The 14,977-nt window shown below is 39.3% G+C and overlaps 1 protein-coding gene across 3 annotated transcripts in view; it reads right to left on the reverse strand.

The window, feature by feature from the left end:
• TLK1 (tousled like kinase 1) overlaps positions 1–14,977 on the reverse strand; it is a 172,587-nt gene that overhangs the window by 8,974 nt on the left and 148,636 nt on the right. For all 3 annotated transcript variants that reach the window (XM_023185933.3, XM_023185932.3, XM_023185934.1), the window contains 4 exons: positions 13,868–13,959; positions 13,696–13,785; positions 13,369–13,538; positions 13,045–13,180 (listed from right to left, as the gene is read on the reverse strand). In XM_023185933.3, coding sequence (XP_023041701.1) covers positions 13,045–13,180; positions 13,369–13,538; positions 13,696–13,785; positions 13,868–13,959 — 488 coding nt within the window. The remainder of the gene's footprint in view (positions 1–13,044; positions 13,181–13,368; positions 13,539–13,695; positions 13,786–13,867; positions 13,960–14,977) is intronic.

Raw genomic sequence — 14,977 nt, forward strand, 5'->3', positions numbered from 1 at the left:
CTATCTATCTATCTATCTATCTATCTATCTATCTATCTATCTATCTAATCTGCCTGCCTACCTACCTACCTACCTACCTACAGAAACAAAAACTTAAGAGAGATTACAATGGTCTAATTTGGAGTATCTAATAATAGAAGAAATCTTCTCCCATCCTCTTTAACTACTGTTCAAACTGTAGGCACTTCTCTCCCTAAAATATACACCAGATCATGTGGTTCTTTTGTTCAAACAACCTCGACAGCACTTACTGCCAACAAGACCTTGTATCTCTTGTTTGTAACACAAGACCCATGCTAATCTGGCAACAACATACATTTTCAAAATCTGCACACACTATTTTCCCCCATCCTAACCCACCAAACTGGCTAATCAAAACCAATTCACTTGCGTCCTCACTCGGCTCTCCTTTATCCTCTGAGCTCTTGAATATGACAATCACTGCTGCCTTCCCTAATCACTCCAATTACTTAGCATCTTTTCTTCTTCAAGACCCACCCAATCCCCATAAGCCGTTTTTGCTTCTCCCCAGGTGGCTCTGCTTTTCTCTGTGTTACTGCAGAATGGTGCAATGCCTCTATTGCGGCATTCAACTACAATCACACCAGACTGTGAGCAGCTCCAGGAACTCTTATTCACTGCGCAGTTTCAAGCACTAGCAGTGTCTGAAACACAATGGATGTTCAAAATTACTATTTTAAAAATATCTAAGTCCTATTTATAAGTTCATAATTTTTTTTGATACAGGGTCCCACTCTGTCACTCAGGCTGGAGTACAGTGGTACGCTCATAGCTCACTGCAGCCTCACACTCCTGGGCTCATGTGATCCTCTCACCTTAGCCTCCGGAATGATGCGACTGCAGACGTGCACCAGCACACCCAGCTAATATTTTCTTCTTTGTAGTGATAGTCTTGCACTGTTGACCAAGCTGGTCTTCAACTACTGGCCTTACGTGATCCTAGCCTTGGCCTCGCAAAGTGCTAGGACTACAGGCATGAGCCACCGTACTAAGCCAGTTCATAATTTTTAATAGATGAAGGGTAAAAATCAATTTGTCATCTCCAGTTATAAGTAAAAGATCCATCAGGGATGCAAGCATCTCACAACTCAAAAAATTTAGATAAACTTAAAATTCTCAAAAGGAATAATGCTGCTAAATGGGAATTTACTCTTTTTTTAAAAATTGCAGTTTTGTATTCACTATGCTAAAATCAGTAAGATTTCAGCAGGATGTTGACAGATCTCTTAAAAAACACATGAGGCCGGGCGCGGTGGCTCAAGCCTGTAATCCCAGCACTTTGGGAGGCCGAGACGGGCGGATCACGAGGTCAGGAGATCGAGACCATCCTGGCTAACATGGTGAAACCCCGTCTCTACTAAAAATACAAAAACTAGCTGGGCGAGGTGGCGGGCGCCTGTGGTCCCAGCTACTCGGGAAGCTGAGGCAGGAGAATGGCGTAAAACCGAGGAGGCGGAGGTTGCAGTGAGCTGAGATCCAGCCACTGCAATAGAGCCCGGGCAATAGAGCGAGACTCTGTCTCAAAAAAAAAAACAAACAAACAAACAAAAAAAAAACACACATGAAACTTCCTTGAAGTAAAACCACCAAAGATAACCGATAACTCACTTGTAATGTAGTAAAAAGCTGGATTTATTTTATCAATAAAAGTATATTTTATGCAGGTGTCTATGTGTGTAACTGAAACAGGAATGGCTTGTAAACATTAAGCTATATTCTCTCCAGGCACAAGGTGTATGTATGCAAGGAGAGCAACCACAGAAATTGATGTCAAAGTAACTTGGGAAAAGATGTCCACCAGGATTTAGTGAATTTGAGACCAGAGAGACAAAACTAAATATTTTTAAGCTCATGAGGATGAAAGGTAATTTATAAGAGCAATATTATATGTGTATTCTAAAATACATGAGTATGTACAGTGCTATCCAAATATATCAAATACAGTTGACCCCTGAACAATATAGGGGTTGGAGGCACTGACCCATGCAGTTATGATTTTTATTTATTTATTTTTTTGAGACCGTGTCTCACTGTGTTGCCCAGGCTGGAGTGCAGTGGTGCGATCACAGCTCACTGCAGCCTCGATCTCCCAGGCTCAAGCGATTCTCCCACTTTAGCCTCCCAATTAGCTGGACCACAGGCACACACCACCATGCCCGGCTAATTTTTTAAAAAAATATATACAGACAAGGTCTTGCTATGTTGCCCAGGTTGGTCTTCAACTCCTGGGCTCAAGTGGTCTTCCTGCTGGAATCAGAGGCTCATGTGAGTGAGCCACCGTGCCTGGCCACATGTCTAACTTTTGACTCTCCCTAAAAAGTTAAAAAGTTAACTACTAGGCTGGGCGTGGTGGCTCACGCCTGTAATCTCAGCACTTTGGGAGGCCGAGGCGGGTGGATCACAAGGTCAGCAGTTCAAGACTAGCCTGGCCAACATGATGAAACCCTGTCTCTACAAAAAATACAAAAAAATTAGCCAGGCATGGTGGCGGGTGCCTATAATCCCAGCTACTCAGGAGGCTGAGGCAGGAGAATTGCTTGAACCTGGAAGGCAGAGGTTGCAGTGAGCTGAGACCGTGCCACTGCACTCCAGCCTGGGTGACAGAGCAAGACTCTGTCAAAAAAAAAAAAACATTAACTACTAATAGCATACTGTTGACTGGAAGTTGACTTACTGATAACATAAGCAGTTAATTAACACATATTTTCTATGCCGTAAGTATTATATACTAAAATCTTACAATAAGCTAGAGGAAAAAAATTGCTATTAAGAAAAATCATAAGAGAAAATCACTACTCATTAAGTGAAAGTAGATTATGACAGAAGTTTTCATCCTTGTCATCTTTAGGTTGAGTAGACTGAGGAGGGGTTAGTTTTGCTGTCTCAGGGGTGGCAGAGGGGGAAGAGATGAAAGGGGAGACAGACACACTTAATGCAACTTTACAGACATACATCATAATTTCTGTTTTGCTTTTTCATATAATATCAATCCTTCTTCCACCATTTGCTTTAGTTTCAGTGCCTGTATTATAGAAGGGTCCATGTCATAAAAGTCAAAAGCAATGTCTTGACTAATAGAAACCCTTCTGCTAGGCTGTCTAATGTCAACTTGTTTTCTGGCAGTGTCTCTTCTACTACTTCTTTCTCATCATCTGGTACCAGTTTGGAAGCACTCATCTCCATCAAGTCACCTTAATTCCTCTGGAGGGGTGTCTATTAGCTCTTGAGTTTCTCCAAGATCCATATCTTGAAACCCTTCACCCCACCTTCTTTGCCATATCCACAGTCTCTTTCATAATTTCCTTGATTGCCTCTGTCATAAATCCTGTGAAGTCACACGCAACATCTGGACATGGTTTTCTCTTGCAGGAATGTACTCTTTCAGGCTTGATGGCTTTCATGGCTTTTTCTAAAATAATGATGACATCTTCAGTGGTGTAATCCTTGCAGACTTTCATGATGTTCTCTCTACTGGGGTCCTCTTTAACAGCACTGACAATCCTTTCCATAGAGTATCATGTGTAATGAGCCTTAAAGGTCCTTAAGACCACTTGATCTAGAGGCTGAATTAGAGATATTGTTTTGTTTGCGGACAAGTAGATGGCTTCAATATCTTCAGTGTTAAACTCATGGGCTACTAGGTGGCCAGGGGCATTGTCCAGTATCAAAAGAACTTTAAAAGGTGGTCCCTTATTGGCAAGGTACTTCCTGACTTCAGGGACAAAGCACTGATGGAACCAATCCAAAAAAAAGGGTTCTCACTGTCCAGGCCTCCTTGTTGTATAGGCAAAAGGCTGGCAGCTGATATTTATCTTTTCTATTTGAGGCTCCAGAGTTAGCAGCTTTATAGATAAGGGTAGTCCTGATCATAAACCCAACTGCATTTGCATAAAACGGCAGAGTTAGCCTGTCCCTTCCTGCATCAAATCCTGATACTCACTTCTCTTCCTTACAAATATAAATGTCCTCTGTGACATTTTTATTTTCTAGAATAGGGCACTTCTGTCTGCATTAAATTATCTGTTCAGGAAGCTATCATTTCTCCTCAATTATTTTTTCTTTTTCATTCATTCATTCATGAATGAGACCGAGTCTTGCTCTGTTGCCCAGGCTGGAGTGCAGTGGCGTGATCTCACTCACTACAACCTCTGCCTCCTGGGTTCAAGCAATTCTCCTGCCTCAGCCTCCCTAGTAGCTGAGACTACAGGCATGTGCCACCACGCCCAGCTAATTTTTGTATTTTTAGTAGAGATGGGGTTTCACCATTGGCCAGGATGGTCTCGATCTCTTGACCTCGTGATCCACCTGCCTTGGCCTCATAAAGTGCTGGGATTACAGGCGTGAGCCACTGCGCCCGGCCTCAATTGTTTTCTTTTTTTTTTTTTTTTTTGAGACAGAGTCTTGCTCTGTCGCCCAGGCTGGAGTGCAGTGGCCGGATCTCAGCTCACTGCAAGCTCCGCCTCCCGGGTTCACACCATTCTCCTGCCTCAGCCTCCCAAATAGCTGGGACTACAGGCGCCTGCCACCTTGCCCAGCTAGTTTTTTTTTGTATTTTTTAGTAGAGACGGGGTTTCACCGTATTAGCCAGGATGGTCTTGATCTCCTGACCTCGTGATGCACCCGTCTCGGCCTCCCAAAGTGCTGGGATTATAGGCTTGAGCCACCGCACCCGGCCAATTGTTTTCTTAATAGCATGTGGGAACTCTTGGGTGGCGGGAGCTGTTTCTCCTGTTATCTTGACATTTTTAAAGTCAAACCTCTTTCTAAAATTATTAAACCATCCTTTACTGGCATGAAATTCTCCAGCTTTAGATCCTTCACCTTCCTTTTGCTTTAAAATTGTCATATAATCTCTTTGCTTTTTCTAAAATCACATTACAGTCTATGGGTATCATGCATCCAAAAAGCTGCATTTTTTTTGTCCTTTTCTTTTGAGACAGGTTCTCACTCTGTTACCCAGGCTGGAGTGCTGTGGTGCAATCTGGGCTTACTGCAATCTCCACATCCCAGGCTCAAGCAATGATCCTCCTGTCTCAGCCTCCTGTGTAGCTGGGGCTACAGGCATGTGCCACCACATTTGGCTAATTTTTGTATGTTTATGTAGAGATAGGCTTTCGCCATGTTGCTCAGGCTGATCTTCATCTCTCAGGCTCAAGTGATCTGTCTGCCTCAGCCTCCCAAAAGTTCTGGGATTACAGGCATGAGCCACCGTGCATGGCTTGCATTTTCAATTAGAGACAACACGGTATTTTGCAAAAAGTACAAGGTTTCTGTGCCTGTTGACATAGCTACAGTGACAGCTTTACAAATTTCTTTTTTTTAAACAATGATCTTTTTGTTGAATTCATTTATCTTGGAATGGTGGGCAACTATTCCTCAATCCAAACTATATAATCTATGGTACATATCAAGCAATTCAACTTTTTCTTGTAATGCCATGATTTTTTCTCTGCTCCTTAATTACTTAATTTTTCTCTGCTCCAGCATTACTGGTGTTATTCAAGGTTGACAATATTGCACTAAACATGATGAAAAATATTTGAGAATCACGAGAGATTACTTTTTACTGCGATAGGCCTTTTACTGGAGAGATTAATTGCACACATGGAGGAGATTAGCATCACAGTGTTTTAAACAGATACTGAAAACAGTTGAGCTCCTTACAATAGTAACAAGACATAGCTACAAAATTATTACAGTACACAGTATGTGGTACAGTTAATTTTATGAAATTATGATTTAATACGGCATCTTTACGTTTGTTTACATTTCTCTCAACTGCAAATAGCACCAGGTAGAGTCTGTGTTTGTATACATGTTTTGATAAATTTTAACTTCTTATAATAGATTTGTGTACGTTTTACGGCAGTAAATGATAAAACAGACGAGTGTCTACATTAATTTGATGCGTTCATGACATATCTTTTTCTTAATTTTTTCAGTATTTTTTTTCTTTTATTTTCTTTTTTTTTTAGACAGAGTCTTGCTTTGTTGCCCAGGCAGGAGTGCAGTGCCGTGATCTCAGCTCACTGCAACCTCCGCCTCCTGAGTTTGAGCAATTCTCCTGCCTCAGCCTCCTGAGTAGCTGGGATTCCAGGCATGCGCCACCACGGCCAGCTAACTTTTGTACTTTTAGTATTTTTAGTAGAGACGAGGTTTCACCATGTTGGCCAGGCTGGTCTCAAACTCCTGACTTCAAGTGATCCGCCCGCCTCAGCCTCCCAGAGTGCTGGGATTACAGGCGTGAGCCACCACCTCCAGCCAAGTTTTTCAATATTTCTACGCTACATGGTTCATCAGTGAGATTTTTCAAATTGTTGCAAATCTCCAAAACATTTTCCAATGTATTTATAGAAAAGAAAGCACCACATAAAAGTGGAGCCATGCATTTCAAATCCATTTTATTCAAGGTCAGCTGTACAAAGTTAAACAACTAATATGACTGTAGACATAAACCAATTTTTGGACCACAGATTTCCCTGAGAAATACATTCCATGTTCTTATATAACAATGCCATCATTGTATCTCCTTTCAGTACAGCCCCTGAAACATAAGGTCTTTGTCCCTTGACCATCTGTAAAAGGGAAATTTCCTTGTCTTTCCTATACCAGTGAAGCCAGAGTGAGAGAGAAACAAATATTGACAATGTCTGGTAGAGGAAGAATAATTTATTATTTAGAACATGGTTTTCTTTTTTTTTTTTTTCTTTTTTTTTTTTTTATACTTTAAGTTCTAGGGTACATGTGCATAACGTGCAGGTTTGTTACATATGTATACTTGTGCCATGTTGGTGTGCTGCACCCATCAACTCGTCAGCACCCATCAATTCGTCATTTATATCAGGTATAACTCCCAATGCAATCCCTCCCCCCTCCCCCTTCCCCATGATAGGCCCCGATGTGTGATGTTCCCCTTCCCGAGTCCAAGTGATGTCATTGTTCAGTTCCCACCTATGAGTGAGAACATGCGGTGTTTGGTTTTCTCTTCTTGTGATAGTTTGCTAAGAATGATGGTTTCCAGCTGTATCCATGTCCCTACAAAGGACGCAAACTCATCCTTTTTTATGGCTGCATAGTATTCCATGGTGTATATGTGCCACATTTTCTTAATCCAGTCTGTCACAGATGGACATTTGGGTTGATTCCAAGTCTTTGCTATTGTGAATAGTGCTGCAATAAACATACGTGTGCGTGTGTCTTTATAGCAGCATGATTTATAATCCTTTGGGTATATACCCAGTAGTGGGATGGCTGGGTCATATGGTACATCTAGATCTAGATCCTTGAGGAATCGCCATACTGTTTTCCATAATGGTTGAACTAGTTTACAATCCCACCAACAGTGTAAAAGTGTTCCTGTTTCTCCACGTCCTCTCCAGCACCTGTTGTTTCCTGACTTTTTAATGATTGCCATTCTAACTGGTGTGAGATGGTATCTCATTGTGGTTTTGATTTGCATTTCTCTGATGGCCAGTGATGATGAGCATTTTTTCATGTGTCTGTTGGCTGTATGAATGTCTTCTTTTGAGAAATGTCTGTTCATATCCTTTGCCCACTTTTTGATGGGGTTGTTTGCTTTTTTCTTGTAAATTTGTTTGAGTTATTTGTAGATTCTGGATATTAGCCCTTTGTCAGATGAGTAGATTGCAAAAATCTTCTCCCATTCTGTAGGTTGCCTGTTCACTCTGATGGTAGTTTCTTTTGCTGTGCAGAAGCTCTTTAGTTTAATCATATCCCATTTGTCAATTTTGGCTTTTGCTGCCGTTGCTTTTGGTGTTTTAGACATGAAGTCCTTGCCCATGCCTATGTCCTGAATGGTACTACCTAGGTTTTCTTCTAGGGTTTTTAGGGTATTAGGTCTAACATTTAAGTCTCTAATTCATCTTGAATTAATTTTCGTATAAGGAGTAAGGAAAGGATCCAGTTTCAGCTTTCTACTTATGGCTAGCCAATTTTCCCAGCACCATTTATTAAATAGGGAATCCTTTCCCCATTTCTTGTTTCTCTCAGGTTTGTCAAAGATCAGAAGGCTGTAGATGTGTGGTATTATTTCTGAGGACTCTGTTCTGTTCCATTGGTCTATATCTCTGTTTTGGTACCAGTACCGTCCTGTTTTGGTTACTGTAGCCTTGTAGTATTGTTTGCAGTCAGGTAGCGTGATGCCTCCAGCTTTGTTCTTTTGACTTAGGATTGTCTTGGCAATGCGGGCTCTTTTTTGGTTCCATATGAACTTTAAAGCCGTTTTTTCCAATTCTGTGAAGAAACTCATTGGTAGCTTGATGGGGATGGCATTGAATCTATAAATAACCTTGGGCAGTATGGCCATTTTCACGATATTGATTCTTCCTATCCATGAGCATGGTATGTTCTTCCATTTGTTTGTGTCCTCTTTTATTTCACTGAACAGTGGTTTGTAGTTCTCCTTGAAGAGGTCCTTCACATCCCTTGTAAGTTGGATTCCTAGATATTTTATTCTCTTTGAAGCAACTGTGAATGGAAGTTCATTCATGATTTGGCTCTCTGTTTGTCTGTTACTGGTGTATAAGAATGCTTGTGATTTTTGCACATTAATTTTGTATCCTGAGACTTTGCTGAAGTTGCTTATCAGCTTAAGGAGATTTTGGGCTGAGACAATGGGGTTTTCTAAATATATAATCATGTCATCTGCAAACAGGGACAATTTGACTTCTTCTTTTCCTAACTGGATACCCTTGATTTCTTTCTCTTGCCTGACTGCCCTAGCCAGAACTTCCAACACTATGTTGAATAGGAGTGGTGAGAGAGGGCATGCCTGTCTTCTGCCAGTTTTCAAAGGGAATTTTTCCAGTTTTTGCCCATTCAGTATGATACTGGCTGTGGGTTTGTCATAAATAGCTCTTATTATTTTGAGGTACGTTCCATCAATACCGAATTTATTGAGCGCTTTTAGCATGAAGGGCTGTTGAATTTTGTCAAAAGCCTTTTCTGCATCTATTGAGATAATCATGTGGTTCTTGTCTTTGGTTCTGTTTATATGCTGGATTACGTTGATTGATTTGCGAATGTTGAACCAGCCTTGCATCCCAGGGATGAAGCCCACTTGATCATGGTGGATAAGCTTTTTGATGTGCTGCTGAATCCGGTTTGCCAGTATTTTATTGAGGATTTTTGCATCGATGTTCATCAGGGATATTGGTCTAAAATTTTATTTTGTTGTTGTGTCTCTGCCAGGCTTTGGTATCAGGATGATGTTGGCCTCATAAAATGAGTTAGGGAGAATTCCCTCTTTTTCAATTGATTGGAATAGTTTCAGAAGGAATGGTACCAGCTCCTCTTTGTACCTCTGGTAGAATTCAGCTGTGAATCCATCTGGTCCTGGACTTTTTTTGGTTGGTAGGCTATTAATTATTGCCTCAATTTCAGAGCCTGCTATTGGTCTATTCAGGGATTCAACTTCTTCCTGGTTTAGTCTTGGAAGAGTGTAAGTGTCCAGGAAATTATCCATTTCTTCTAGATTTTCTCGTTGATTTGCGTAGAGGTGTTTATAGTATTCTCTGATGGTAGTTTGTATTTCTGTGGGGTCCATGGTGATATCCCCTTTATCATTTTTTATTGCGTCTATTTGATTCTTCTCTCTTTTCTTCTTTATTAGTCTTGCTAGCGGTCTGTCAATTTTGTTGATTTTTTCAAAAAACCAACTCCTGGATTCATTGATTTTTTGGAGGGTTTTTTGTGTCTCTATCTCCTTCAGTTCCGCTCTGATCTTAGTTATTTCTTGCCTTCTCCTAACTTTTGAATGTGTTTGCTCTTGCTTCTCCAGTTCTTTTAATTGTGATGTTAGAGTGTCAATTTTAGATCTTTCCAGCTTTCTCTTGTGGGCATTTAGTGCTATAAATTTCCCTCTACACACTGCTTTAAATGTGTCCCAGAGATTCTGGTATGTTGTATCTTTGTTCTCATTGGTTTCAAAGAACATCTTTATTTCTGCCTTCATTTCGTTATATACCCAGTAGTCATTCAGGAGCAGGTTGTTCAGTTTCCATGTAGTTGAGCGGTTTTGATTGAGTTTCTTAGTCCTGAGTTCTAGTTTGACTGCACTGTCGTCTAAGAGACAGTTTGTTATAATTTTTCTTCTTCTATATTTGCTGAGGAGTGCTTTACTTCCAATTATGTGGTCAGTTTTGAAATAAGTGCGATGTGGTGCTGAGAAGAATGTATATTCTGTTGATTTGGGGTGGAGAGTTCTATAGATGTCTATTAGGTCCGCTTGGTGCAGAGATGAGTTCCATTCCTGGATATCCTTGTTAACTTTCTGTCTCGTTGATTTGTCTAATGTTGACAATGGAGTGTTGAAGTCTCCCATTATTATTGTATGGGAGTCTAAGTCTCTTTGTAAGTCTCTAAGGACTTGCTTTATGAATTTGGGTGCTCCTGTATTGGGTGCATATATATTTAGGATAGTTAGCCCTTCCTGTTGAATTGATCCCTTTACCATTATGTAATGGCCTTCTTTGTCTCTTTTGATCTTTGATGGTTTAAAGTCTATTTTATCAGAGACTAGGATTGCAACCCCTGCTTTTTTTTTGCTCTCCATTTGCTTGGTAGATCTTTCTCCATCCCTTTATTTTGAGCCTATGTATGTCTCTGCATGTGAGATGGGTCTCCTGAATACAGCAGACTGATGGGTCTTGAGTCTTTATCCAGTTTGCCAGTCTGTGTCTTTTAATTGGAGCATTTAGTCCATTAACATTTAAGGTTAATATTGTTATGTGTGAACTTGATCCTGCCATTATGATATTAACTGGTTATTTTGCTTGTTAGTTGATGCAGTTTCTTCCTAGCCTCAATGGTCTTTACATTTTGGCATGTTTTTGCAATGGGTGGTACCGGTTGTTCCTTTCCATGTTTAGGGCTTCCTTCAGGGTGTCTTGTAAGGCAGGCCTGGTGGTGACAAAATCTCTAAGCATGTGCTTATCTGTAAAGGATTTTATTTCTCCTTCACTGATGAAACTTAGTTTGGCTGGATATGAAATTCTGGGTTTTGGCCGGGCATGGTGGCTCAAGCCTGTAATCCCAGCACTTTGGGAGGCCGAGATGGGCGGATCACAAGGTCAGGAGATCGAGACCATCCTGGCTAACCGGTGAAACCCCGTCTCTACTAAACAATACAAAAAACTAGCCGGGCGAGGTGGCGGGCGCCTACAGTCCCAGCTACTCGGGAGGCTGAGGCAGGAGAATGGCGTGAACCCGAAAGGCGGAGCTTGCAGTGAGCTGAGATCCGGCCACTGCACTCCAGTTTGGGCGACAGAGCGAGACTCCGTCTCAAAAAAAAAAAAAAAGAAATTCTGGGTTTAAAATTCTTTTCTTTAAGAATGTTGAATATTGGCCCCTACTCTCTTCTGGCTTGTAGAGTTTCTGCTGACAGGTCTGCTGTTAGTCTGATGGGCTTCCCTTTGTGGGTAACCTGACTTTTCTCTCTGGCTGCCCTGAAGATTTTTTCCTTCATTTCAACTTTGGTGAATCTGGCAATTATGTGTCTTGGAGTTGCTCTTCTCAAGGAGTATCTTTGTGGTGTAGAACATGGTTTTCAAGCTATCTTCCATGGAATCTAAGAATCTACCAGGATGCTTTGTTTTTGTTGGTTTTGTTTATTAGAGTAAGATTTTGTTGTTAATAAAAAAAAGAGCCTTGTTGCTAAAAAAAATCCAAAGACTTTGAGAATATTGACTTTCAGGGGGTTAGCAGTTTGAGTAGTTTTCTTAAAATATGAATAAAAAATTCATGACATTCTTATCTTATCCATGTTCCTAGGAAATGCCACAAGCCAAATTTAAAATTTTAAAGTGGCTTTAAAAGAATACATGAATATGACTAATCCCTGTTCATTAAAAGTACAGACCAGTGGCATTGTGTGTAACTGGTTATGATGTGCTCAGGCTGTGTGAACACTGTTCTGGAAAACCCGAGGTCACATTTATGTTTGTAGTCACAATCCTGTTTCAATGAACTTGAACGCAGTTATCTTCCTTTCCATTAAAATGTCACTGTTTATGCTAATTTTCTCTGAGAATTAAGTTTGTTTTAAAATTTTATAGTTTATGTTCTCCACTCTGGTGAATTTAACAAGTTTGAAAATTCACGCTGAAGTAGTTTTTGTGAACACGTAGGTATACTGAGGGGGATGACAGTCATTTAGATTTGTATCTATGAATCTGTGATTATATCTAAATTTAAATCTATACATATCAAGTCTTTAAAAGGGATTTCTGAAAGTCAAGTCCAAAGAATATGCCAAATTTATCTCCCATTCACAACCAACAAAACATCCATCTTCCACAAAAACCACCAGGCAGGTGCAGTGGCTCATGCCTCTAATCCAAGCACTTTGGGAGAGGCAGATCACTTGATACTAGGAGTTCAAGACCAGCCTGGGCAACAAATTAAGACCTTGTCTCTATAAAAAATTTAGATTAGCTGGGCATAGTGGTGCATACCTGTGGTCTCAGTTACTCAAGAGTAAGTGGGTGGATTGCTTGAGCCTAGGAGTTTGAGGCTGCAGTGAACTAAGATTATACCACTGCACTCCAGCCTGGGTGACAGGGCAAGACCCTGTCTCAAAATAAAATGAAAACCCCTGCAACCATATAACCTCCACAGAGAGGGCTTGATGCTTGCAGTTTTTGCTTGCAATAGTTGAAATATTATACTAACATAAGTATTCATATTCATGATAAACATCACCCTAACATTGTAGAAGAAAACCCATGAATGAATTCTTCCTGTTAGGAGTTTCTGACTGGCAGGTACTGAAGTCACTTGTTAATGCCAAGTCATTCTCTCTCCAGTATGCTGTTATTTGCAGTAAGAACAGATGAGAAGAGGAATGACCACAGAAGTCTCCCTCTCAACTGAGAGTTTAATATTAGTACCTTTTACCACAGTAATCTTAATGGCCACATGGAAATAAAAAAAACTAAATTTTATCATAAAAGCACTGGGCACTAATCTAGACATTCTGATGTTTTTAGTAATGTACTTACTTACCAGTAAGTGCCTGCCCCCTGAGAAGTTAGATCCATTCCATCTACACCATAGCTATCATCATCCATAATCTTGGACAGACCAAAATCAGTGATTTTGATTTCACCACATGCTGTTCCATCTACCAGTAGGATGTTTCCTAAGAATAAAATATAAGATTCTTTTAATGACACATACATGAAAAACATAACTTTAATAACTTTAAATTTTACTAGTATCCTACTGATGTCTTAAAAGCGGAACCAAAAATCATGTTTTCAGATAACTTAATGACTTTTAAAAACTATACTCAAGTTTTAAAAAAAATTAGACAAATGTCATAATTACCTGGCTTAAGATCATAATGTATAATAGGGGGTTTGATCTCATTGAGATATCTTAGTGCATTTACAATCTGCATTACAATAGACCTAGCTTCTTTCTCTGACATTAACTTGTGTTGCTTCAGATAGAAATCCAAGTCATTGCCTTCACAGTATTCTAACACTGTACAAAACCTACAACAGAGAAGAGAAAAAAAAATTGACATAAGTATTATCCAAGAATTCAGAACCACAATGGGGAAATGGAGAGTATTTACATCATCAACACAGGATGGGGAAAGACAGAGCAAGCATATCCTTCCTTAAAAATTAAACCTTAATATTCACTTACGTATCTGTATCCAAGGAGAAATAATCATAGAGTTTAACTATTCTGGGGTGATCCAGTTCTTTGTGTATTCTATACTCTCTGCAGGCGTGTCTATGGGAAGACAGTGTATTAATTCTCCACGATCATTCAAAAAATATTCACTTAAAAAAAACCATAAAGTATTACTATTTACTTGTGGTAGTTTTCTTTCTTCTCATCTCTCCAGCTTTTATTAAGCTGATGTATCTTCACAGCAGCATATCTTTGTTCATACAGGTCAAAAGCCTAGGATTTCAAGTCAAACACAATTAAGATGAAAGACCAATTGAATACCTGAAGAGATGTTTTTTATTTTGGTGATAATTTTTGTAATAATATGGAATTAGGACAATCCCTACAATTATTAATTATCTTCTCTGCTAAAACTATATATAGTTCAATGACACTTTTATTATCAGAAGACAGAAATTCTATGGTAATAAATCAGAGAAAACCTTAATGTGAATTTTCACATTAAATTTTATAAATGCCAATATACTGAATAAAAATAAAACAATAAAGCTATTATTGGTTTTTAATATGGATTTATTCCTCTATACTGGTAGTAAGCAGCCAGGAAAACAGACTGTGCCACTTTTTTTTAGGTCGGATAAAACCTTTTAAATCTATCTTTTCCTAGCAATGCCCTACTTCTTTTTCACTTTTTAGAAAAATTAAAAAGTTCCTAACAGTTATTTTTCCAACTGTTGAAAAAAAATTCTATAGTTATTATAAAACTGTTCAAACATATACAAAAGTAGACTACTATAATGTGCCCTTACGCCCCACCATCCGGTTTCAAAAATTATCAATATTTTGCCATTCTTGTTTCATCCATTCCCTACTACCCTTGCATCCCACCCCTTCAACCAGAGTATTATTAAAACAAATAACATTATTTCCCCCTAGTAAACACATCAGTATTTAAATAAAAATAACCACATATCATTATCACACCTAACTACATCAGTAATAATTCCTTAATCTCGTCTAATACCTAACCTGTCCTCAATTTTCCCTGGTTGTCTCAAAAAGAATTTATACTTCATTTGTTCAAATCACCAGCCAACTTCTTAAATTAAAAACACAGAATGATCAGTGTTTTAACAGCTTTATATGATTTATTTATTTTTTTTAAAAATGAATACTATTAAAGAGACATTTAATTTTGGTTCTATTGTGATTTATACAGAAAGGTGCCCCTTTCACTTAAAAGTTTACGTATTTATTAGAAAGAAGGTCCCCATTCCTTCCCATCAATTTA

Source organism: Piliocolobus tephrosceles, chromosome 11 (assembly GCF_002776525.5).
Source record: "Piliocolobus tephrosceles isolate RC106 chromosome 11, ASM277652v3, whole genome shotgun sequence".
Taxonomy (NCBI): Eukaryota; Metazoa; Chordata; class Mammalia; order Primates; family Cercopithecidae; genus Piliocolobus; species Piliocolobus tephrosceles.